This window comes from Maylandia zebra, linkage group LG9 (genome assembly GCF_041146795.1).
Source record: "Maylandia zebra isolate NMK-2024a linkage group LG9, Mzebra_GT3a, whole genome shotgun sequence".
Classification (NCBI taxonomy): domain Eukaryota; kingdom Metazoa; phylum Chordata; class Actinopteri; order Cichliformes; family Cichlidae; genus Maylandia; species Maylandia zebra.
This window is the reverse complement of record NC_135175.1, coordinates 27,240,336-27,266,900: the sequence shown is the minus strand read 5'-3', so window position 1 is coordinate 27,266,900 and position 26,565 is coordinate 27,240,336. Positions and strand designations below refer to the sequence as shown.

Sequence of the window (26,565 nt, the reverse complement as noted above, 5' to 3'; positions counted from 1 at the left end):
ACAATAAAAGCTAAGATTTCATGTTAATTAATATATTCTAGTGCACTCTGCTTACATTTAGGAGGTATGTTAGAGGTTGTACAGCAAATAATGCACTTCATTTAGGAGACTGTATTTTCTAACAAGAATTTAGAGAAGTAAAGCCCAGCTGAAGTGTCTTTCACCACTACAGCGTGCCACTCCTGTCTACAGACTTGCTGTAAATCAGTTTCAGCGAGGTGAATTATTAACCAAGACCCGTCACATTCCTCCCGCTGATTCAGCCTTTCTCTCGATCCAACTGAGGCATTTCTTTTTTCTTTCAATAAAAAAAAAAGTCCCAATCTGCTCGAGTGGCTGTCAGTCACCCTCGAAGTCTTTGTGAGAAGCCACAACACATTTATGATTTCTCCCTCTCTGTCCCCGTTGGCACAGTTACAGTACAGTGCCGATAAGGAGCACTGTTAAGGAGAGGATGGATCAACGCTGCCCAGACAAGAGTGTTGTGAAAGTGCTGAACTCTGTAGCAGGAATGCAATGACAGGTCTAGACCTGAACTTCCGCGTTAAGCAGGAAGAAGCCAACAGTCAGACAAATGCAATCTTCAATCTGCTCGCACACCCAAAATCTGCCTGCATATGACTTTAATTTTTGGTGCCGAGCTTAATTAGGGAATCGTCTTTCGAAGTGGAGCTGATGTCCATGAAGCTGTTATCTTGAAACTTAGTGGCGAAGCAAAGGATTAACACATTTTAAAAAGGTGAGTTTCATCTCTGTTTGGATGTTGTGCCTTTGGATATAACGGTAACAACCGAAGCTGCTTTCCTCTGAACGCAGAGCGAGAACATTGTTCGTTGATGTCTGAGCACATTACAAGTGAGGATTGTGGTGGCTGTTGTGCTGAAAAACAAAACAAAATAAAAAACAAATGAGAGATTTGTTTGTAATATATGTATATTCAGCTACAGCAGAATAATTTAGCTTGAGGACGTTATGTACAGATATGTTGTAGATGAGAATCTTAGACATCCTGTCAAACTTTGTGAGTTACAGTGCGCTCTGATAAAAACTCTCAAAAGGTTTTGAATTTAATAGTACGAGAAATTAAAGAAAACTCTTTTTAGAAGATTTTTTTTACCATGTTTTAATTTGGTAAAAAGAATGTAAGTTCATATCTTTCCAACTGGGTGGACCCCGCTATCGTCTCATAGTGCTGCATGACTCAATAACCACATGAAACTAATAGGGCCGGCCTCTTATATTAAAGTTAATAGTGCTGTCAGTTTGTTGTTGATGACAGGAACATTTTGTATATTTGGCTTGTGGCATTTTTGGTTTTAAATCATGTCACAAAAATATGAAGTGAATTTGTTATGAGTTTAACTGAACGCATTGCTTTCAGAGCGATGGATTAAAAGGCTTTTGGTCAAGGGGGTGTTTGCTTTTTCTAAGAGATGTTAAGCAAGAAATTTTATTAAGGGTACTGAGTGCAGTAGGTTTGAGTCTGATTTGAAACCTGCTTCAGCAAACATTAGGGTTCTGATTCATTTTCATACTCTTCAGTGGTTTGTGCCTGCTGCTCAACCTCTAATTTGCCTACTTTGCAAAAAGAGCACATCAAGTCTTGTAAACACATCTGCTTAAGAGCCTAGCACAGAAATATGATCCGATCATACGAGGGAGAGTTTCTGTATGTTATGGTAAACACTGGAGTTGATGTCTGCTTTTGATTTTCTACCCTGGAGCTACATATGTGTGGCATGTAAAAGGCTGAGATATGTATTTGAGATTATTGGGGGAGGGGGTTTTCTAGAGGCTATAAGCTATAAGGTGCTTTTAGATTTGCTGTTTTTTATTATAAAAAGTACAACAGTACAGTTGCCGCTTTTCACAATGCGCTCATTTGACGCCCAACAATAACATTTAAGAACGCCGATAGGTCACAAATGCCTTTTGTCTGACAATAAAATAGTGAAAAGTGTGAAGAGACAGTGGCACAGTTTTGTGAATTGAAAGTGTGAAAATGTGACTAGAAGTTCACAAACATGAACTCTGTTGCGGTAAATTGATATATTGAAAGGCACAAAAAGCTACAGAGCTTGCAGAGGAAAAATTCCTGGTGTTATTAGTTTGGTTTCTTTGTAGAGCTATTACTCATTCATAAAAGGGACACTGGGGTGACTTTGAATAGTTTAGCTGTTCTGGTCTTCAGCTTTCAAGTTTGCAATTTTTTCCGGTTACTGATGATAAAATCTTTGGCCAGATTTCTTTAAGAATCCTTTAAAAGTCTGATTTTAAACGGTGCTTTAATCATGGTCGTTTCCTTGTGAGGTATTATTGACTATTTGGTCAAATGTAGGATTTATTGTGTTTTCTGTGAACAGCCAATTTATACAACTCCACAGATTGTAGAAATAATCAGTGTAGCTTCCAGATCTAAAACGCATTTGTTCTAGTAGCCACCAGGGGGCGACTCCTCTGGTTGCAAAACGTTATGTTTTAAACCCTCATTTAATTTAATGCAACACTAACTTTATTCATTATGTTTCCATTTATAGTAAAGTAGATGCTGAAGTTGGGTATATTTCACAACCTGTCAACATTGTGTTTGACAAATTGCTTGTTTTCAAATTCACAAACAGCTACTGTAACTAGGTAAGCTCTGCCAAAGTACACCAAACTCATCCCCTAAAGCTTGAAAAGTTAGAGTACATTATATTCATTAGTTTCTCTCAAAAAAAAAAGTAAAATTTCAAAGGTGGATTTGGTCATCTTTGACCAAATCTAGGATACCTTCAAGCTTCAGAATCCCCCGTCCTTTAGGTCACGTTTGAGTAAAACTAATTAGTCCACCCATAATCACACTAGTGGTGCTGCAATGACTCTGAGGTTAACACCTTTATCTGTGTATCAGCTGCAGGATCACACCTACAAATAGCACAGAAAAAGTCCATTCTTCACATTGTGTCTGAGATATTACTCCACTAATGCACACGTCTAAGACACTGAGGAGGGAGTGTGTTAAAATTGGGTCGATTTGTTTTCACCAGCAGAAGCCGTCTTGTTTTCACGGTCTGTTCCTTCTCACTTCTCCTCGCTAATCTGGGAGCGGTTCATTTCATGCATTTGGCGTCAAAACACAGCCTCTCAGCAAAATCTGATTGACTGACTAAACTTCTCTTCCAGTGACTTTAAAACTACTAACAAAAAGTAGCACCAGACGTTCAGAGATGGTGCGTTCTTTTACTCGAAACGTCTCACGCCGACCACGTATAGGTGAAAAAAAGTGACATAATGAGAACTGAGGAAGCAGTACCATGAAATTTGCAGGCAGCTGCTTGTGTCACCATTTCCGATACCATTTCAACATTGCAAGTTCCAGGAAGTTTACCAGTTACCACTTCCTCCTGGGGGTAAACCGTTTGTGTAAAAGGTGGAGGATTGCGCTCACGTGCTATAGCAGTGAGCCCCACATATGTACGTCACATGGAAATTATGGTGCACAAACAAATTCTATCAGTGCGCAGAGGCGTTTCAGTTTATGAACCGTGCGATTTGATATATGACACCAGAAGATTAACAGTTTCTTGTGAGCTTCCAACACGCAGCATCTGTTAGATGTTTCAAACAGTATTGATCCTGTATAAACTCTTTCCTGGAACACAATCAGTCACTCTTGTCTCCTACACAGTGTCAATGAGAGATGTACCCCTGTGTCTTTTAATTAAATTCCAGCAATTTATTTTTTTCATGTTGGATCTAAATGTCATTAAACACATTCCAGACTCTGTGACGAGTGAAAGCAGGGAGTTAAACTCTGCAGCATCGCCCAATATTTTCCTCTCTAATGGACGCTACCACGCAGCAGAGAAAAAATAAAGACTAGAAGATAGCAATGCAAACATCTGTGCAGAGAATCTCACTGCATGAGTTAAACCAATTAGATTAGGGCTGATTTAACAAAAGAGGTTGCAGCTACCCCCACCCTTCCTCTTGCACACCCAGTGAAACGCTTTTAATTAGTACTTAATTCACAAAACCAGTCAGAAATAAGAAGAAAATGCATTACATAACAGACTCATACACGTTGTCATGCTTAGTCACCCTCTAAAGACTCATACAGAGGCTGAAAAAACACAATAATAGGGTAGCTCTTTGATGCTAAGCATTCTTGCAATATGAGGTGTGGCTTAGACACAGTGAGTACAGCGCATCGGTTTCTTAATCAGTTTAACCACACCAAACTTGAGACTAACCCCAGCAATTTATAACTGACCTGAGGCAAACCGAAGCTTATATTCATGCAGTTTAATCACAGTCCGTCAAAATGAGTAAGCCAGCAACACTCGGGTTAGCTGGTAAAATGTCTTGATTTAAAAAGTGTTGTTTTTAAAAAAAGGTCGCACTTATTTTATTGCTTTTACTTTGAACATATTAACAGTGAATCAGGTGTTACTCAGTAACTGTGCTGCGCCATGCTGACATTGTTGTGACGTCAGATTACAATATTGAATAATCTGCATAAAACATTATGCAAAGTGGAGCTGTTTTTTTCACATTGACTCACATTGAGATGTTTAGATAAGCTGGATGTGTTTGTCATCGTCACTCTATCTCAGAATGATAGAAGGATAAGATCTGGCTGAAAGCATTAACTGCAGCTGAGTGTCATATTCTTCTTTTATATTGTTTCACAAATGTACAAGTTCTGACCAGTGAGATCTTTTGACCTGATGATGGTGCTAAATGCACTAAAGATTCAGACTCATTCTAATTCATTAATAACTGCATAGTCTGCATGTTAAACAAGAATATTTATATCTTTCCCTTCAATCTCTTCAGTAGATACGTAGTAAAAGTCATGGAAATCGGTGATTAATTTTAATGCAGTCTTTCTGGTAATACAACCAGGCACAAGCAAATGTTTACTTGTTATTTTGTAGCATTCAGGTCAGTAGAAGGTGAGAAGGTGGAACCAGTGAATCCGGATGGTTTACTGGTCATGAAACTCCTCTAATGAATTAATTTAGTAGTGACAGCTTCAGCAGTTACCCACTCATACCTTATGTTAACAAGCCTTTAGTAATAATATATTTGCAGTCATGTGAAAAGTAGGCCACTACCACTATCCTCTTAAGAAGTAGCAGCCAGGTGCTGCTAACCAAATGCATTTGATTAACTGATCATGAGCAAGTAGGAGCATGTCTACAAAAGCAGATCTGAACTCTTCAGGTTTGTGTTAATGCAATGCCAAGGGAAAAAAGACATCAACGGTCATCTTAAAGAAGCAGTTGTTTAATTGTCCTTTAGTTTGTGAAAGGTTACAAGGCCGTTTCCACACACTCTGAAGTCCATCAATCTACAGTGAGAAAGATTATTCACAAGGGGATCGTTTGAATAATCTTCCCAGGAAACCATCACCCTGAGGTCAGATCATGCAATACTCAGAGAAACTCCAAAAAGAGCTACACCTCAAACTCTACCTCAGTTAGCATGTCAGTTAGCATAAGTTAGCAGAAGACTTGTTTGCATGGGTTTCCAGGAGAAAGCATGTTCTATTTAAAAACAGCATGGCAGCACTGTTTAGTTTAGAAAATTTGCATCTGAACAAACCACTCTGTATACAGAAATATGATCGAGTGTGTGAGGCCATCTGTCTGACACATGAAGCTTGGCTCGAATTTTGCCTTGAAATAGGACAAAGATCCAGAGCACAGCACCAAATCTACAACAGAATGGCTGCAAAAGAAAAGAATCAAGGTGTTGCAAAGACCCAGTCAAAGTCCAGACCTCAAGTCGATGGAAATGCGAGATCTTAAGAGAGCGGTGCATAAATGAGTGTCTTCAAACTCAAAGAACTGAAGCATTGATGTAAAGAAGAGTGAGCCAAAGTTGCATCTTTATCAATGAGAGACTGATAAAGTCATAAAGTTATTAGATTAGAAAAGATGGTTCTATAATTCATTGATTTATCGGCTGCACTTCATTTGCAGTACAGTGGTCATTATCAGAAACATGCTATACTAGAAGCAGAAGAATTAGGAGAGCCCACATGTAAGCAATATAAAGTAAGCTACCATTAGCACCACTTTAACTGGATGAACTCCCACTGACACCTTCAGTGTTTCTGTGGTACCACTCACGTACCAGCATATGAAAACAGGGACTCTGTTTTGACTGCACATTCCAGACCATCATAACATTTGCTTTGAGAAAAGAGGCTTCAAATAATACGTGCAGGGGAGACGGCCTACTGTGCATAATTACGAATGTAAATCTCAAGCGAGGCTTTCGGAGTGGTTTTCAAAAAAGGCACAGTGACCACGGTGGCTCCTCGGGCTGTTACTCTGCTTAAAATGAAAAACATAACCTTCATTATCCTGACATTTTGCTTCATCCATCCACAATGGGGGATGTATATAAATCTGTACCAGCCTGATGTATGAGTCCATTTTGAAACTTGATCAGCAGTTAAGAGCAATTTCGAGCTAAGCACATTGTGGAAGCTTGCATACTTTATGCTCTTCCACTTTCCTTAGGCATCATAATGTTGCATGCAGTTTTTTCTTCTTCTTCGTATAATGATTCAAACAAACACTGATCATACAACACGAAGCATGATTTCAAAATCCAGATTACTAAAGGACACAGCATAAAAACGTCAACTCTGAATATGACAAAAAAGGCAACATAATATTTACTCGCTGCTTCACTCACTTGCTCCAACAAGAGACAACATGTTATGGCAAATAATGACTGCCTGCAGTTATGCATACACACTTTGTTCCTTCAAGTCTGGGTTGGACATGTTTCGCAATATAGCGTAACCTGGGGAAACGTATTACATCTGCAAATACTTCACAGCAAAGTAGCAGCACTGTATCAGCACTCACTGCCTGCACTTGCCTTTAACCATGCAAATGGACATACCGTCTGTTTCATCTTCATTATTCAGTGCAGCTCATTAATACATATTATAAATATTATATTTTTTCACATTGAAAATAATGATAATTTCTATATCTGATTATTCTATTGATTCTTTCACCAGATGGACGACATTGACGCCATGTTCAGCGCCATGCTGGGGGAGATGGACCTCCTCACCCAGGTGACTTACCAGCCATTGTTTGCCTATATATTGTTCTATATACTTATTCTATTCTTGTTGCTTTATAGCACAAAATACCCTTAGAGCCATCTTTTCAAAACACAAACATTGAATATGTAGGTAATTTTCAGTGGATGAATAATGTGATAGCTCCTGTCCGTTCTGGTGTGTATAGCAATTTACAAATGGTAAATGGTCTGTATTTGTATAGCGCTTTACTTGGTCCTAAGGACCCCAAAGCGCTTTACACTGTACACAATCATCCACCCAGTCACACACACAGGTGATGGCAAGCTACATTGTAGCCACAGCCGCCCTGGGGCGCACTGACAGAGGCAAGGCTGCTGGACACTGGCACCACCGGGCCCTCTGACCACCATCAGTAGGGTTAGGGTGAAGTGTCTTGCCCAAGGACACAACGACCAAGACTGTCAGAGCCGGGGCTCGAACCGGCAACCTTCCGATTACAAGATGAACGCCCAACTCTTGAGCCACGATTGCCAGCTAGACAAGTTGTAGCTGTGACAACAAAATAAAACAAAGACAAAACCAAGAACTGAAAGAGGAAAGAATGAGTGGATGACGCGTACCCAGGCGCACCCTGAAGATACATTTTTCTGCTTCTTTTTTCCTCCAGTTTCCAATATCTGAAATAAGCGGGTGTCACGTTTTCATCTCTTTTTCTCCATTTAAATTTAAATATATTTAAATTATGTTGTATAGAATGTATTAAACATGACAGGATTTAATATGATACCAATAAAAAGTAGCAGAGGAGCTTGTGCCACTACCACATTTTCTGTTAATGAAAGGCATAAATCTCAATGTTCATGCAGCACATAGACAAAAATAAATTTTTTTGTTCAAGCTGCCCGTGATTAATTATCTCGCCTAAGGACTTAGAGATACTTTTCTTCTTCAGAGAAGATGACAAAGTAACAAAAACCCACCATCCTTAACTGAGATGTTCGTGACTGAGACGAAACACACTTTGTGGTCATGTAAGAACCATAAATACCACCATTTTCTGGAAGGGTGGGTTAAATGGCAAAACCCAACCGAGTAAAGATTACGCCTTTTTTTTCTCCCTCTTAGTAAAAAACCCCATTGATCACTTTAATGTTTTCCATCTCAGTTCTTCCAAGATGGGGTGTCATGTTGTTCATGCAGTGGGTACACTCTCACTCTTGCCCCCCAAAAGAAAAAAAATACAACTCTGTCCTCTGACATAATGCTTTAGAACAGTTTGGTTTCAGAGCGCTCAAACATGAAAGTGTGCTCCTCTGCGGTGGGGGGTGGGGAAGTATTTTAGCTGTGCAGAAATTGTATTTGCGTTCTTACAACCACACTGCTTTCTTCATTCTTTGTCTCAGAGTCTTGGAGAGGAAACGGTGCCCCCTGAAGCTCTCTCCAACACAAAGAAGGAAGTCAACTACTCCATCGGCTTCACTGACCTGAATGGTGACTTCACATTTTGACATTATGTGTGGAAACACTACAAAGAGCTGGGCGTTGAGCTTTTGTGCAGTGTCAACACCCGAGTTGTGCAAGGGTGGGATGTGTCGTGTGCTTGCTCAAATTAACAAGAAGTAGCATGGAAATACACAAAATAAAAAATAGAAAAGGTGCACTTCCTGGCAACTGAGGGCACAGATTAAAGTCTAATTACTCACTGTTTGCCTCTGGCTTTAATAAGCTAAAAAAAAAAAAAAGCTGCAATAATGTTAGAACAAGGTCACAATATCAGCTGGTGTTAGCATTTAACTTTCCCTTTTTCTTCGTTCATTGTAAATGCCATTAAATCTTGTTAGAGTGAGTTGATAGGCTGTGCAGCACTTTATAACAAATGCCTGCCTTGAAGGGCTTTGCAAATGGAAAATGTCCTTGATATAAATAAACTATCAATCACAACAAATGGCTATGTTTTATAAAAGACTATAATCTACATGCGCTCTTGCAGCTCAGTAAGGCTGTGCCCAAATGCACGAGTGCAAACTGTTAATGCCATCCACTTTAAACTTAGCAAATGTATTACTGGGGACCAGAGTACGTGCAGCACAGAGTGAGAGGTAGATTAAATAAGGTGCTTTCACATTTGCGCTAAAGGGTTGCTAAAAGTTGCCTGCTCCACTCTGTGTGTAGGGTTCAATCTCACCATCAACACACATATGTATTTGGCTACAAATTTAACCATCAAAACAATGTGCAAAAGTTTTAATCTAACCTTAACGTATTTCTATATTAAGATAAGACAAGACAAGACAAGATTAGATAAGATAAGGGGTCAGGGGCCTCCTGAAATGTTTTAATCCTTAGGCAGAGGTGTAAAAAATACTCGGAAAAAAAGGGGGTTGGTCAAAGAAATTTTGATATGTTATCAGTTTGATCCTCACATGATCCCACAAAGATAGTTGAATAAGTACATGCCATTATTTTTCAAATAATGGTATCTGTAGTTAGCAGTGAGTCGAACAAAATTCTGTCTCGAATGCAAACTTTAGCGACCGTTAATGCAATTGTAATTGTAAACGCAACATCAGACTAGATGCTATAATTGCTCTGTGTGGGATGATGTTTATGCAGACTGGCCTAGTTATTAGGGGGAGATACATAAATAATAAATGGTCATACAGAGCTCAACACTCAATTACTAACAATACAATTATTATAGTAAGATTTATTTATTGTCTTTGGTTTCCTGTGATGAGCAGTTCTCCAGAGCTGCAACCCTTACCTTGAAAAGCCACAGTCACACACATTAGTTAAGTGAGAATGGCCTCAGAGCTGGACTCTTTTCATAGAAGTAACTTTAAGCCAAAATAAAGTAATCCAGGTTGCACTCGCTCCAAATCAGCAAAGGCAAATTATTTTTGACTGGTCTATAACATACAGTTACTTTTCTTTATAAATGTGTTAACTTAATAATGCTTTGAGGAATCTAAATACAGGACAGCCTACAAAAAGCAAAACTAAAATTTGCATGCAGACGAAACTGTTGCTTCCTCTACTGAATTCTGAAACTTGATTCCTCAGTGGAGCAATATTGGGAACATGAATGAGGAATAAAATGAAAGAACTCCTTTCATTGACTTTGTTTAATAAAACATAACTGAAAGGGGAACTTGTTCAAAAAAGGAAAGTTCTTCATAATTAGGGAAAAAAGGCAAATTACTTTGAAAAAGGAACAAAAGGAAATTCTATCCAACAATATTCTCTATTGAGTTACTTCCTGACAAAATGTTTCTGCTCACCAGAGTCCCTTCATGAACTGGAGGGCAATGACTTGGACGCACTCATGGCCGATTTGATGGCTGACCTCAATGCAACGGAAGAGAAATTGGCAACAGAGATAGAATGCTTGAAGGCACCGTCAGCGTCTCAACCAGACTTCCCACCACCGCCCAAGGGCCTGAGCATCGAACCTGCCCCATCGCACATTTCACCGTCATCTGCAGGAAGCAGAAGCAGCAATGTTAGCACTCCTGTCCCTTCTGCTGCCTCCTCTTTAGCACCTCCACCTCCTTCTGGTGCAAAGCCCACAACGGTGAGTGAGCCCACATGCAGCAATTCTGCAAGTTTAAACCAGAGCATTAATCAAGGCTTGAGAGAGCTAGTTTCGAGGGCAGTGCCACAGGTCAGAAGGAAGAACCGTTTGTTGAGCTCCTGGTAGAACGAATCAACAACGTCACAATCTTTCTTTTATTTGCGCATGTCTTGGTTTACCATGAGTAAATGCTTTATAAGCCATGCGTGACAAGACAGTTTTACAACAAAAACATCACCAGTTTCTAGCACATAAATTTAAGATGAGTTTTGTATGTTTTTGTGAAACCTGGAAGAGTGGTATTGCTCTTAACGGTGAGATCATAGCAAAGTCGTTCCTGGATGGAGGCATCTGTTACAGTTACAGAGACGTGTGAGGCGAAACAGCCGAGGGTCTGTCTGGAACAGATCAAACACATACGGCAATGAGAAAAGTGTAACAGGATCGATAGCAAAGGTTGGGCTTGGAGTAAGGGAGGTAAGATGTGACAGTTTTGGAGGGGGGGAGGGGGGGGGGAGGTAGACGGGAGCTTATTGCTTTAGCAGAGGTTGTTACCTCATCTGTCTGAGGTAAAAACACCAGCTGTGCTGAGGCAGCGAGTGCGTCACTGTAAGGTAGACGTGGACGAGTTCATTAAAGTTGCAGTCAGTCAGGATTTTCACGGGTGATTGCATCTGGAGAAAACAGTTAATTGAGATCTAGCAGGTAGGATTTAATGTCCGAGATGGAAGTCTTGCATGGAGATTTCAACACCCACACAAGAGGGGATGAAGTGAAAACAAGACATTACACCTCTTGAAAAATGTTGAAGTGCTACATCACAGAGATAGACTTGCTAGAGTTTGATCTTCTGACTCGCCCTTGGGACCCTTTCTGCAAACTAGAAGTACGTGTCATTACTTTCTTTTTGACACAGATACGACTGTCTTTGCACAGTGAAATATGAAGCCACAAACAGCAGCCAGAAAAGTTAACCCTAATCATTGGATCTGTATACAGCTTTATGCAACATAAACCTCCTAAATGATGTATAATGATGAGAGCTATAGAGCTGACTGGAACTGGTTCTATGGAAAAAGACTTTGAGTCGGTCACTAATGAGTCACAAAGGTCTCTAACCAAACAATCACGTTGTGTATTGTTTCTAAGGCCTGAATCCACACATGTAAACACACCTGAGGCTACACATAGGAGTGGTTCCACTTGAAAGTAGGACCTAGGTGGGATGATAGGCTCAGCCCCCAAACACTTGACTAGTGTTTGGAAGAGATTGTGGTTTTGTTAAAGTAAACAGTTTTACAGCAGTAGATAATAATAGAAAGCTCCATTTTCTGAGCTTCCAGTGGTGGTACTGGTGTACTAGTGTTGAGCTTTGCTTCATTTAAAGGTGAAGATATACTTTACATGCTCTTATTCGCACAGATGTTACGTTCTGCCTTACAGTAAAATGAGCTATAAGTCATAACAGTATTCATAAATGATCTAGTGGGTCATTTTCACATTGAATCACACCTTGAGAGTGCGTCACTGAGGTTGCTCCTAGTTCAAGTGAACTGCAGTAATCTCATTAACCTACACATGTTGTTAACCTCAGAACACCCCATAGAGTGTCATTATATGGAGTAATACTACATAATGCAATTAAGTAAGAGTTGTCTGCTGGGAACTTTGTGTTTTACACCTTTGATGTACAATATCCCCCTCCTCATCATTAGCCCTGTTAAAAATTTAAAAATGACTCACAGAGATGTCTCATGCTTTCCTTTTTTCTTTTTCTTTCTTTTTTTTTTTGTTACAAAACTGCAATATTTTTTGTTGTGACTCACTTTATATGATAAGAAAGGAATTTTTGGCAACCTTTATTTTAAATTAAAAACTGTTTTCCTTGAAATTGTATATTGTCGAACAAATACCAGATTATAGCAGGATACACCCTAAATAGGTCGTCAGTCTGTTAAAAAGTGAATTAACACATTTTCTTTATGATTGTGAAGTTTGTTAATTTTCTTTTTGGTGCTTACATTGTACTTTTCTAAAAAAAAAAAAAAAAGTTGACGACCATGTACCATCTCATCCCTGTGCACATCTTATTCAGGAGGAGATCGAGGCGCAGATGAAGGCAGACAAAATCAAACTCGCTCTTGAGAAACTAAAGGAAGCTAAAGTTAAAAAGGTAAGACAAGCAAACACCGACTTCTTGTTTTGCCCTCTGAGCTGACGTCCACTGGCAAGAGTAGAGACGTATAGAATTACAGCTACCTGAACATTACTGTAAAAGAGTTAATGGTCAAACATAGCATGGGTTTCCTTTCCTTTTTTCTCTTTTGGAAGAGCCATCAATCACAGTAATGGATGGTTACTTTCATCCAGCCAACATCCCGCAGGACAGCGTGGTTTCCTGTTTGGGGGTGATATGTGGACACTTTCTCATCTTCAAAGCAGCATTCAAAAGCTCAGACATGTGTTCTTGCATGCAAAGCTACACTTCCAGAGCAGCAATTTTTACACAAAACCAAACTAGTTTCACGCAGATGGCATGCCATTCTTTTATCATAGATGACTGTGACTGATACGACTGCCAAGTTTTACTCTTTTACTCGTGATTTGGCTCTTCGCAGTGACCTAGTTCCCTGTTAAGATGGTAGTTACAAATTCTTAGAAGTGAAAACTAAAAAGGAACTTTTTCTAAAAAGCCATGTGTGCGTGTGGAAGCTGAGGAAACACGGGCCACTTTCATATGGATGTGTGTCTCTGGGTTCATAGAAGAGATACAGAAGTGCCAGGTGCACTTCCAGGAATTTCAGCAGAAAGTGGTCAGAGGACCACAAGTTTCAGATAAGCCCACTGGTTTCTTAGCATGTTTGGGGATATTTTTTATAAGATAGCATCTTGGGGAGAGGAAGTGCTAGGAGGAAAATTAAATTTCCAGCGATAGTTCATTCAACCACATGTCAAAACCCGACTGTTTTTCAAGGGAGGGTGAAACTGAGTGACTTGTGACCTGAAGCTCTAAATCCTTTTGTGATAACATCTCTGAAACCCCCATTTTTATGACAAAAAGCAAGCAACTGGCTGACCTTAGTGCTGTGAAACTCCTCAGCTTTTCCAAAGCAGGATTTCTTACCAGATGAGAGGAATTGTGAAACCACATGAGCCTGCAGGGGGAAAAATGCTTTGCTCTGGGGCAAAATTAATCTCATCCAACACTCTGAGTGAGGTGCTAAGACTGCAAAAAGACAATAAAGAAGAAATTACAGCAAAGCTCGAATCAGAAGACAGAAGTGCTGATGCTCGAAGTCTTCCAGTAAAGCTAACGTTAGGAGACAGAAACATCCATTTACTGTGCATATCCTGTAATTAAACTGGCAAGCAAACAAGCTGCATGTGCATAAAGGCTGGATTTAATGTCTTACACCTGCTGCTGTCCAACATGTTGAAAACCTTAAACTTAAACCTTTTGCTCTGTTTCTTGCTGGGAGTTAGATTAAAAGATGCTGGCTAAATCTAGTTAATGCTAATCTATACTGTAAATGGCTTTCTATGAATACTGTGAATGCAGTTCTGTACACAAGACGAAGAATGTGCTTGTTTGTCCAAAGATTACAAGAAGTATACAGTAAAAATGAGCTTTAACTCTTTTGCTTTGGCAAGCTAAGGTAAGCTAATCCAGTTTGCCATAAAAATAGAATTTTTAAAATCTAAAGTTGTGTCAAGAACACCAGAAAACATCACTTTTATATACTGGAATGATATTTTTTGTGCTTGTGTGGTAAAAAAAAAAAAAAAAATTTAAAAAGCTGTGTTTTTCTGTTTGACAGTTGGTGGTGAAGGTACTAATGAATGATGGCAGCTCCAAGACGCTGATGGTCGATGAGCGACAGAATGTCAGGGAAGTTCTGGACAACATGTTTGAGAAGTCTCATTGTGACTGCAATGTGAACTGGAGCATATGTGAGACCAACCCAGAACTGCAGCTTGGTGAGTTACCATAATATAGCATGTAAGCTACCATAGAGTAGATGCTATACAGTGATATGTTGATGGTGTTAACTTCTTTTAGGGTCAAATGACTTAGTCTGATGACCGGTCTGAAATTATCTGACAACCATCGGTTGCTAGAAAAAGATACATATTCCCTGACCGTTTGACAAAAAATGCTCCTGACTGGTTTGGTCAGTAACAAATTGCTGTGGTTGCATCAAGACACCATCTTGTCTGGAAACACTTGCTAAGTAACCGCTGAGCATTAGTGAACCAGAAACAGAAACCGTCGTGCAATTTGAAATGTGTTGACAGTTTAGCTTTTATCTTGAAGGTGATTCTCCATTTCTGGTTTCTGTTACACTTTAAATTTTTATTTTACTACTGCTCGACAAGTCAGTGTCTTACATGCAAACTATGGACAGCCATGGCAACTATAGCAATCATGAGGAGGTTTTTAGTGACCAATTTTATCAGCCAGCAACCTCCAACAGCCACTCACTAACTGGTCAGGGGTAACAGACTGGTGGTTGTATCATGGTCAATACAGGAGACAGTTCTTGATCAATGTGAGCATAATGTCACACCAAAAAACTCTATAGTCTTGACCTTTAAAATGTTCTCTGAATGAGTTTATGGGCCAAGTCACTGATTTTTATTCATAATGACTGAAAAGTTATGTCAGTTTTGTAAATTTTGGTTATTACAAGCGTCAGAAAGGAAGTAACCCTGTAAGGAGTCTGAAGTTCAAATCTCAGTCACTGTTAATTAATGGTAAGTCTAAGTTGAACTGAACAAAAGTTACAGGCACTATATGCAGAATAGCTCAGTCACATATTTCTAGGAGACTGTACTGTATAAAGCTGTGTGTCATCAGCATAGCTGTGGTAAGTGACACAGTGTCCGTTAGTAGAAATATATACTATATGTACCTTTAAAAATGCTGCAGTGAGTCTGATGGGAAATGCAGCCGCAGTATTGATGGAACCTTTATGGAAAATGATTTTAAGGCACCATTGCACTATGATTCAATATGTAGTTATTTCATAAGATATTTGCTGTTTTAAAAACCCGCAGACAGGTTAAGTGTTTTCAGGGGAAAATAAGAAATCTTTCAGTGCAAAGAAAAAGACGTTTGCGATTCGAGGAGCAGTTTGGAATAAATCAAAGAACTTGATCGCACGAATGAGTAACTACCTAAATGACATTGGCAGAAAATACAGAGAAAGATGTCAAAGTTGTGCTGACACCGCTTCACCGACAAGTGACATCTGGGTAATTTAGTGCAGAAACGCTGCGGCAATAAGCAATAGCTGAGCAGCAAATATATCAACAAAACCAGAAAAACACAGTGGTGGTATATTACTGTGTTAACAACGCCAGACTTCAGTGTGTTTTTATATGAACTGTCAAACTGTCTCAAACACACTCACACACAAAAATATACACTCACTGTACAAGGTGGGATATTTCATCCTGGTCGAGATGATGGACTGTGTTTTTATTGGCACGGTGGCAGCCAAACTGCACCGAGCTCACAATGAAACACTGATCTTACTCCCATCCATCTCTTTCTTGCCCTCCTCCTCTCCTTTATATTTATATTCTCTGTCGCTCACTTGCTTACACTCACACGAGGAGTGTAGACAGGTGGGTTTAATTTGCTGTATCGGACACTGTCAGTCATCCTCCCTGTCATGCGGAAATAGAAGCCTTATGATCTCAGGCCTCCGTCTGAGCTGTCTGTGCTATATTTACTTCGGCTGCTGGGCTGCACCTCCATTGGCGGTACCATCTGCTTTTTGTGTTTTCTTACCACTTTATCAGATTTTAACAGAGATAATTGGTGTTTTTAAATAGCCATTTTTCTATATCATACACAGAGATTTGTTTTATTTCATCCTGAAGCAGTTTTAATCAAATACTGGTGGTAAAACCATTAACTTTTGTGAGCAATAAAATATGAGTCGTTATTATTTTGCTTTAAAGAAATTTTATATGCTGTTGTGACGCACAAAATTAATGGCTAAGCGTTGAATTATTCAATTTCTTATTTTAAATTTGAAGATGAAGAATAAGAACATGTTAATCCACTGCAGTTTACATCTTTAGACATTCATCATAATTATATAACTTTAATAATATATTATTTTGCTGGGGACTGTGGTGTGTAGAAAATATTACTCAGAAACAGAAAAATCATAAATTGTTAATGACTGTTTTCAACAGAGGATAAATACACGCTTTTGACAACATGAGAGGACAATGGTACAGAATAATAAACTTTATCAGATTGGGACATATATCATTAGGTTTTTTTTCATAACACTTGTTTTAAAAACGTTTTCCTATCAAAGAATGTGTCTGTTAAAGGGTATAATACATGTAAAATAAAAATAAAATCTTCAACTAAGACTTTACTCTTGGTACGGATGGAATAAATCAACAAAGCACTCTCATATATATATCATACTGTACATAAAAGATGGACAAAACCACTGTGACATCACCTATTGGTTTAGACTAGATTGTCTAGATTGTCTTTTTCACAATAATTTTTAAATAATTTTTCGGACATTTTTGCCTTTGTTAGATAAAACAGGGAAGATTAGACAAATGTGGAAACCCAGTGAGCTAAACTACCAGTCATGACATTTACAAGTGAAGGTGGAGTGCTAAAGGTATCAGCTAAAGCTAACTAGCTTGACTGAACCTGCAATTTAGTTATAAGTGTCATATAGAGAAAGTAATAAAGTACTAACATATCACTCTCAACAACTCTGAAAAACAATTCTTGAATGGAGGAAATTAAATTCACAACAAGCCATATTATTTCTCAAATAATTACCGGTATACACAAATGCTCTTAAAGTAACAAATTAGATGAAATGATACCTAGCATGTAGATAGCAGCTATGCTAATGTTATCACCAACCTCTTATTTGAAGCAAACAATGCAAACGTCAAGCCTTTGTACAGTTAATACAGTACAATACAGAGTTTTTGTTGTTGTTTGTTCGATTTTTATACAAGGCATGTATTTCAACTGTAAATTTGGGCATATTACATCAGCCACTGGATTTAGCCTCTCCATTCTGAGCTTCAGCATTAGCTTTTTGGCTGTCAGCACACTACATCATGATAATGAGAGAGACATGGCTTCGGAAAGATATTCCAGACACCCTGAATCAACTAGAAAGTTTTTTATGTGTACAAGGAGGGGGATTTATGTGTGTCTTCTTCTTTTAAAGCAAGCCGCAAGTGGCCATTAGAGGAACTGCAGGGTTTAGTAATGTTTTTAATCTCAATTTCAAGTTAAATTCCTCTTCCTTCATTTTGATTTATATTCCCACTTCTATTTGCACCTCATGATAAAGATGACATATCTGCTGCTGGTGCAAAAAATAAGAGCCGATGTGCGTTTTTCCCTTTGGTCAGCACTAACCAAATCATAGTTCTTGGCTTAAATTAGTCGTCTGACACACAGACTGCTATCTATAGTGTGCCAGCCATGCAAGAATTCCTCTGTGTGCGCCATTTGACTCACAGGCACAAGAGTGTTTGGGATTTTGTGTCACCTTTGGCTAACTGCACAGAAAAACAGCTCCAAAATGGAAACAGTTAATTCATTTTTAAACCCTTGAACATTACTAACACTGCAGCTGACCTTTAATCTTCTTCAGCAAAACGTCAAAGCAAATCATGCCCAATAAACACCCACACCAGCTTTCCAGAAAATCTCCGCTGTCATACATTCACCCATGTGCTCGCCATGCACACTACTGAAAAGCACCATGTGGTTAATGCAGTTCAAAGGGACTTTTACTCCTAATAACTCACTCCAGCAAGCAAAGTCACACCATCCATTTAATGATTGTAATAGTCAAACTAGTCTGGAACCCTGGCAGCAATTTATTTAATGCCTACCTCTGCCTCAGCTGGTAACCCATAATTTGAGACCAGGGCTAAACTACATTCAAAGGGCCAGTATATGATGGAGATCTACAGCACCAGGCATGTGGGTGGGCAAAGGAGGAAAAAGGAGGAGAAGGAGGAGGAGAAGGAAAAAGCTCTTAATGTGTTTTGGAGGTTTAGTACCATTTAAAGTCCTGCCAGCAAATGCTGGAGGTTGGATTTTATTGGGTCCTCCGTTAATTCAGCTCATTTGAAATAGACAATTGTAAAGCTGTGCGACTGACTTTGAAGCAAGTGCAGCTGATTTAAAGATTTCGCGATGGAGTGATCTACTGCGGCGAAGCATTTGTTTTGACTTGCTTCATGGCACAAAGATAAAGTCTGGCGTGCTTTCTGGTTTGAACAATAGTGCACCGAGAAAGTAAACTGGAGACAGTTTAATCTTCCAAAGTGGCTGAGCCAAACTATATCTCATGGCTGATTGAAGAGAGATCAGCTGGATTTACTGCAGAGATAGAAAGAAATAGTGCTTTACTTAAATGTGCTAATAATATCTGACATTCAGAACCACCACATGTTGCATGAAAGGACCAGCATCTGAGAACAAGGGAATAAAAAATTAATTCCTTCAGCGTGCTTTTCACCTCCGGCTCTGAAGACCTTGGACTGCTTTCTGTCATTTTAGTTTTAAAATGCAAAAGTGGGAGGTTACTCTACAGTTCCTAAAAGCATGGGGAAGACCAAGGAGGAACTTGCAGAGGCTGCTATGCATGTATAGCTAAATATATTAGCAAAAAATAAAATACAGAAGCTGTTTTTGTTTTTTTTTTATTTTTCAGAGCAGGAAAAGAAACGTATTGCTCTTTGAACCTCAGGCTGCTTTAGCTTTGCAAATGATGACTGTGTTAGAAACAAAAAGAGAACTACTTGTTTCCTTCCGTTGAATTTAAAACGGACCCCGATGAAGGTTCAAAGCAAAAAAATACTAATCTCACAATACAATTTTTTTTTAAAAATAATGGACTTTTGTCCTCACCAGTCATCTAATCACATCCATTTAGATATGAGCCTTTCTTGTCATTTCACAGGGTAATAATATTCTTTATTTCCACTGTTGTCCAGTGACAGCAGGTATAAATTTTAGTGATATATTAAATAAAGCTAAAATTAAGTAAGATGAAGCACCACATGGATAAGCTCCAGCATTAAAATCATGGCTTTTAAACACTTAATTAGAAGGTTTCTTTTTCTTTACTTTAGCTTGATACTTGATACTGTGGACATATGTGTAACAAGATATTGAACTACAGTTTTTTAGGAAGTAGACAAATAACATATCAGAATAGAGACTATAAATAGCAATATGTGTGTCATACGCTTGAGAGACTCACTCAGGTCTGGCTTAAAGTCGCTCTAGCCCTTTGGTACCTTAATATTCTCCAGTTCAAGCCTCTTCATTCCCCTGGTGTGACTTTGCATGGTGGAATTTCAAAAGCTAAACTATGTGAAGAATCTGTCATCTCATTAAAAAAACAGTACATCAAAATGACTCTTCTCCAGCAATATTTCACTATGAATGTGCCAGACTAATAAGTTATACATCTATTCTTTTCTTTTGGCAGAACGGGCGTTTGAAGACCACGAGAACCTTGTGGACCCACTCTCAGCGTGGACAAGGGACAGCGAGAACAAAGTACTCTTCCAAGAGAGACCAGAGAAATATGAGGTTTTCAAAAACCCACAGGTTGGTCTACTTCAATAGTTTCTCTTTTATAAAACTATATGAACCTCTATAAATGAACACTGATAATAAGCAGCGTTCGTGTGGGATCTCACACATCCATTGGGTGAGATGTGGTGTGGCTCCTTATTCTTGGACTGAATTTGTGCAAATCTATCTGCACGTTGTTTCAGCTCTGCGCCGTCTGGTTGTTTTCACCTTCTCAATTATGCAATGTCTTTTCGTCCTTGCGGCACGACCTCTTACGTTTATGTCCACACTGCAGTATATCAAGCGAAACAGCTTCAGGCAAAAAAAAGGAGATCTTGGCATGTTTGTGATACAATGAGACCCTTTAATATCTTACAGTATTTAATGGATTCGGTCTGTTGGCAGAGGCAAACAGCTGGGTTGGAAAACCAGCGAAGATTTTCTCGTTTTTAAAGTATTCCATCATGTCTTCCATGTCTTCCAACAAAAGACAGATCTCTTTCATACAGTATGTCCTTATTCATTTACTATTTGAGCTTTTGACATGAACTACCAAATAGATTTTCCCTCTGGGCTTTTCCTCACAATGAAAACATACTGGCTCGGACTATGATATGACGCCAAAGTATTTCACTCATACAGAGACCAAAGGGATTGAGACCCTGATGTTTTTTGTTTTTTAAAGGTTATATGACTTCTTCTGCTCTTTTAGAGAATGATATCCTTTAGTTTAATTCCTTAACCCTTAAAACCTTGAAGGTAGAGGAGCTAAAACTGCTCGTTTCAGACAGAGGATGAACCGACAAGCTGCATCAAGGCCCAGTGAGATAAATAAGCTTTTTTCTGAATTGTTGTTCATGCAAACCTTCTTCATATGATTCCAAGAAGAAAAGAACTGAGCTGTAAATAAGTCTAATAGGTCCAGTTTAAGTTGTTTTACAAAGAGGTGGCCTAACCAATAAACCAACATGCCCATCCCTAAAGCAATAATTCAAGCACTTTGTTTTGTTCCTGCAGAACTTTTATCTGTGGAAGAAGGATAAGACAACTCTCAGAGATATGAAAGATAAGGACAAAGAGTTATTAATACAGGTAAAACACACTCACATACAACCTATAGGTGTAACATCATCCATAAGGTGACTTTTTCCTATTAGTAACTTACCCTTTCATCCCCTCCTCATCTCTGCAGGAGAACTTCTGCGGGACTTCCATCATCGTGCCTGATCTCGAGGGGGTGCTGCATCTTAGAGAAGACGGAAAGAAGTCCTGGAAGCAGCGGCTCTTCCAGCTGAGGGCCTCGGGAATTTATTATGTGCCCAAAGGGAAGACCAAGGTCAGGAGTCAAAAGGAGAATGCAAGAGAGAAAACACACGTCCAACTGCTAATGCTCTGATTCAGCCGGCCTCAGACATGCTGAACAGAAGTGGTGAAAGATGAAAATCCCACAGATACAGAGATATTTTTGCTATGTCAACTGAAACCCTAATGAAGTGTAATATCAAGTTTTTTCATCTTTCCAAGGGACTGTTAAGAGTCTTTCAGCTTTATTAACCCCACTTTTGTGTTATGCACCGCTGGATATAACTGGGGTTATTACTCCCCCTCTGATACCTGCAGTGTACTTGCCACATATCTCAGATCTTTTGGCAGCTCCTGCTCCCAAATAACCATTTATGCATCACATTATACCCTGCTACTGCATCTGTAGGGTAGATATTGAATTTAGTTGGCACAGAAACAGGTAAATGGCAAAAAAGAAAAAACCCAAACCGAACAATCGTCTTTTGTTCCCTTTCAGTCGTCCCGTGACCTCGTCTGCTTCGTCCAGTTCGACAACGTAAACGTCTACTACGGCAAAGACTTTAAGAGTAAATACAAAGCTCCAACTGACTTTTGCTTTGTGCTGAAGGTAAGGCTGCATATCAATTCAGCTCGCTTCAAAGCCACACGCCACACGCCCTTTCATTGTGGACCAGATAAACGCAGAAGCTGCAACTTCCTTCACACTGTGTGCTACACTAAGTGCTGCACTATTTAAAAGATGCTAACCAAAGTGGTGAGCGTGGCAAGCCCTGCAGCTGCCTGCATGGCTGGAAATTTTCAAAAGCAATTAATACTTCGATTTAAAGAAGTGAAACAGCACCGTTTTGTCCTATTTAGTCTCAAAAGTGGCAAGAATTTTAAGAAACTTCCTACTTCTTGTAATCATTTACACAAAAGTACTTTTTGTCTATTTAAGAGTGATTTTAAAGTGTAATAGTGGCAGTAGTTTGAGGTACTTACAGTAATCATTTAAGGGTAAAAAATGCTGACGGACGCAAAAGCAAGAATTAGATGGTTTGCTGGTCAGTGTTAAAGGGATGTGAAAGTCTGCTTTTTTCTTTTCCCCTATCTTGTCTGGGAAACACTAGAATCAGCAGATCCCATTAGACTAGATGTTGAGGAGCAGAGCAAAAAGAGCTTAGAGAAGCAAAGAAACTGAATTAGCTTCAAGTGAAAGACAAAATACTCGAGGCTTGGGTTGAAGGGAATAAGGCGCTGCTGCAAGGGCAAACAGAAAATTACCTTTCAGAACTCCAGCCAGGTTTCAACTGGCCTCCTTACCTTAAAGTTAAACTTACAAAGTAAATACAGTAATAGCTGAAGCTGTTCTTAGCTGCCAGAATGTTAAATTAGCGTTTTGACAGATTGATGAGGTGGCGTTTATGAGCTGACAAAAAACTGCTGCAATTCAAGGACGACAACAGAACAATTTAGCCTCATCAATTTGCTGTTAAATATTCAGAGGAGCAGCCGGAGGTGATCTCTAATACCACCCCCATTATGAATAACCAAGCTTCTATAACTCATATTGTGTCATTACAAGGTAATTTAACTTCGGCTTCAGGGAGGGAAACAATAGACTGGGGGAATTAATGTTACAGTAAGTGTTTATGGTCATAAAGTTGGCATATGTGGATATCTTCTTGCATGGAAGCAACAACAAAAGCAAAACGAACATCAGCCTTCTCACTAGTCGCAATAATATTGAATTACATGATCCATCGGAGGACTGGTTTCTGTTCACACCTGCAAACAGAAATATCCCACAAAACAGGAAGTGAATATATATATTTATTATTTATTTGACTTGCACCAAACGATCTGCTTCTAGACCCACGCTGCCCCCTTATGGCTCTCTGTAATATCGAGGAGAAAGTAAACAATAGCAACAAGTAGGTCACAGTGTAGCAGGTTTAGCCTGTCGTTGCCTCAAAACTAGCTTAGTGTGCATTTAATATAAGTGACTGTCAATATATTTAATTAAGATGGGGTTCCTGTAATGAAGCAGATTTGTGCAGTTGGGTTTTTAGGACATAAATTATCATGGAAACTTCAAGCTAATTTCTTGAACTCTTTAAAATCTGTACATCTGAGCATGAAAACAGTCATGAAGACTCATAAATTATTAATGCTTTTATGAGAAGATGAGACCCTGCATGTGCATAAAACTGTTCAGGGTTTCAACTTACAATCATTTTAAATCCTGATCAATCTGCCAGAATGGACACGAAGGAACTGGACCACTTACTGAGTTACACCAGCTGTTCAGCCATGGAAATCCATACCGTTAAGCTCCTGGTGCGCAGTTTTTGTGCTGATGTTAATGTCAGAGGAGATCTGGAGCTCTGCACTTACTGAGTCACCAGAGCCTTGGCCACTTGTACAAACTATGTGCCTCAGCAATCAGTGAACTTTATGTGGTTTGACACTTTGTGGCTGAACTGCTGATATTCCTTGTTTGCAGTTTGCAATAATCCCATTTACAGCCAATGGTGGATTATACAGGAGAGAAGAAATTTAATGAATGACATGAAAGACCTTATATTTAATGGTAAAATAAGTCCTAATTGGCTATGGGTTGTTATTTTCAGTTGTTAAAGTTGTTAAAAAACATTTCTTTGGACATCGCGAGTTTAATTTAGAAGGTGGGATTGATGCAATCCGGCTGATCACTTGCCACATATACATAACATCTACAGGAGCCATGAAAGCCTCTGGTCCACAGTTTTTGTGCTAATGCTAAAGGAGCTCTGTAATATTATGTGGTCTTGCTACAGTTTCTAAACACTACAGTTTGTAATAACATAACTTACAGCTGATCGTGTAATATTGACAATGGAAGATATTTCAGAAACGAATTTGTTGCAATGGTGGCATCCTGTTGGAACATCCAAATTCATCATTCAAATTCAGTGAGCTCTTTAGTAGAGAAAAAACATCCTTCACAAATGTTTGTAAAGCAGATTGCACAGTTAGGTGCTTGATTTTATACACCTGTGGTGATGGGACTGAAAACACAAGGAATCAAAGATTAAAAGGTGTGGCCCAATGTTTTTTCCATGTGGTGTTTTTGATTGGCTGATCAAAAACGTATAAACGTATGTGGCTTTGCCTCTGCAGCATCCTCAGATCCAGAAAGAGTCTCAGTACATAAAGTACCTCTGCTGTGATGATATTTGGACCATGAACCTTTGGGTGACTGGAATACGGATTGCAAAGGTAAATATGAAAACTGTACAAAATACAGTTTTTCCTTAAGCAAAGATACAAAATCGGGTTGTCTTTTTCTTTTTCTTCAAGTACGGGGCATCGCTGTATGAAAACTTTAAAACAGCAGAGATAAAGGCTTCTAACTCTGTGTGGACGAACCGCAGCACTCCATCGAGCTCCAATCAATCAACGCCCTCACCCACAGTCAAAGGTAGCATGACATGCAATTTCTCCTTCACTGATTGTTTCATTGATCTGATGCAGTGATATTAGCACACACTTTTTCACTTGTACTGAAAGTTCACTTGAGTGTTTCTCTTCCTCTTCCAGCTAAATCACCAAACCAGGCCAACGGTCATGCTACCAAGCCGCAGCCAGGACCTATTTCTCAGGTAAACAGCACTTCATCAGAAGGGAAGCATTGGTTAGCCGTTATTGTGACTGTTTTTATAGTTTAGTCTATAAAAACAAACCATGCATAGGACAAACTGAAGCTAGCTCCTACATTTCCCATAATGCCATCAACACCATTTATCCAGTACAAGCCCTCTCCTCTTCTTTTGTTTAAGAATCTTTTCCCTTCCTGTCAATCTTATATCATTCAATTTTATTCTAACTTATCAGAATCCAGCTCCACCACCACCACCACCATTAGCCGAGGTCCTCCCCCCACCACCCCCAGACCCAGTGCTCCCTCCTCCTCCCATGGCTGCCAAGACTGCCTCAAAACCCACCCCCCCAAAGCGGAATCAACCAAACAACTTCCCTCCACCTCCACTTGATATGGACAATCTCCCTCCTCCACCACCACCTCCACCCACTGACGACCACTTAGAGGCTCCGCCAGACTTTCTTCCACCACCTCCTCCAGCTACTGGCTTTAATTCACTGCCACCACCACCTCCTAGTTTTGGTGGCATGGACCACTCTCTGCCCCCGCCACCACCAGATCCAGTGTCTTTGCCACCACCTCCACCTGACCCAGTGTTTGTAGCTTCTGGGGCTCCACCACCACCACCACCACCTCCTCCACCACCACCTGCTGCTCCTGTCGCCACCCTAAGACCAGCTGTGAGGACCTCTGGGTCATTGAAGAAGGTTCCTCCGGCTCCACCAAAGAGGACTGCACCAACGCAAGGAGGCGGAGGAGGTGGAGACTTCATGTCAGAACTGATGCTAGCCATGAGGAAGAAGCATGCAGACCAGTAGCCTGAACAGAGAACTTGTGGACTATAAATACAGAATGAACTATGCCTGCACAGCCAACAACTTAATCAGCCTTTTCTCAAAGATGAAGCTAGTGGAGTTCTCTGTAGATTTCCCCTTTTAGTCATTCATCCTTTTTCTGAACAGCTTCCAAGACAAAAACGAGTTAACCTTTGAAAAAAAGTTCAGTTTTGAAAAGCATTTGAAAACGTTGGGCTCAAAAAGACTATTACAGTTTGCTTTGTCATGCTGTTATCATACTTCCATATTGTATATATATTTGCATACATAGCTGTAAATACTGTAAAAACACAGTCATTGTGTTACCAGTAAATATACAAGTTAGATAGTTTGTTTTCATTTGACTCTTCAACCCACCTAAATAAACCCTTGAATCTCCTGGCTGTGCTGCACCATCAAGATCTGTATTATTAAAATATGTTGTTGCTTTGCTGGACAAGTCGTCAGTCTGCCGCAGGGCCAGCACAGTCTAGACCTCATGGACATGGCTAAATGCTGTGCTTCCTCCCCTCAGACAGGCTTTTACAGTAACCACCTGCAGTCGGTGCTTGTTTGTGGATC

At 39.5% G+C, this 26,565-nt stretch overlaps 1 protein-coding gene across 1 annotated transcript; it reads left to right on the top strand.

The window, feature by feature from the left end:
• The first annotated feature begins 508 nt into the window (after window positions 1-508).
• Window positions 509-26,385, top strand: apbb1ip (amyloid beta (A4) precursor protein-binding, family B, member 1 interacting protein). Its single transcript, XM_004551886.5, has 14 exons — window positions 509-739; window positions 7,031-7,090; window positions 8,464-8,551; window positions 10,345-10,634; window positions 12,730-12,807; window positions 14,453-14,612; window positions 20,153-20,274; window positions 21,259-21,333; window positions 21,434-21,577; window positions 22,043-22,153; window positions 24,688-24,786; window positions 24,868-24,988; window positions 25,108-25,169; window positions 25,402-26,385. Exons 2-14 carry the CDS (start codon window positions 7,031-7,033, stop codon window positions 25,984-25,986), a joined length of 1,995 nt encoding a protein of 664 aa, XP_004551943.3. The 5' UTR covers window positions 509-739; the 3' UTR covers window positions 25,987-26,385.
• The last annotated feature ends 180 nt before the right edge of the window (window positions 26,386-26,565 follow it).

What these genes read in the sequence shown, in the direction of transcription:
- apbb1ip (XM_004551886.5), top strand. Translation starts at nt 7,031, where the DNA reads ATGGACGACATTGACGCCATGTTCAGCGCCATGCTGGGGGAGATGGAC. An exon ending in CAACCCAGAACTGCAGCTTG is followed by an intron (nt 14,613 to 20,152) that starts GTGAGTTACCAT and finishes TTCTTTTGGCAG; the next exon opens with AACGGGCGTTTGAAGACCAC. An exon ending in AGGTTTTCAAAAACCCACAG is followed by an intron (nt 20,275 to 21,258) that starts GTTGGTCTACTT and finishes TTGTTCCTGCAG; the next exon opens with AACTTTTATCTGTGGAAGAA.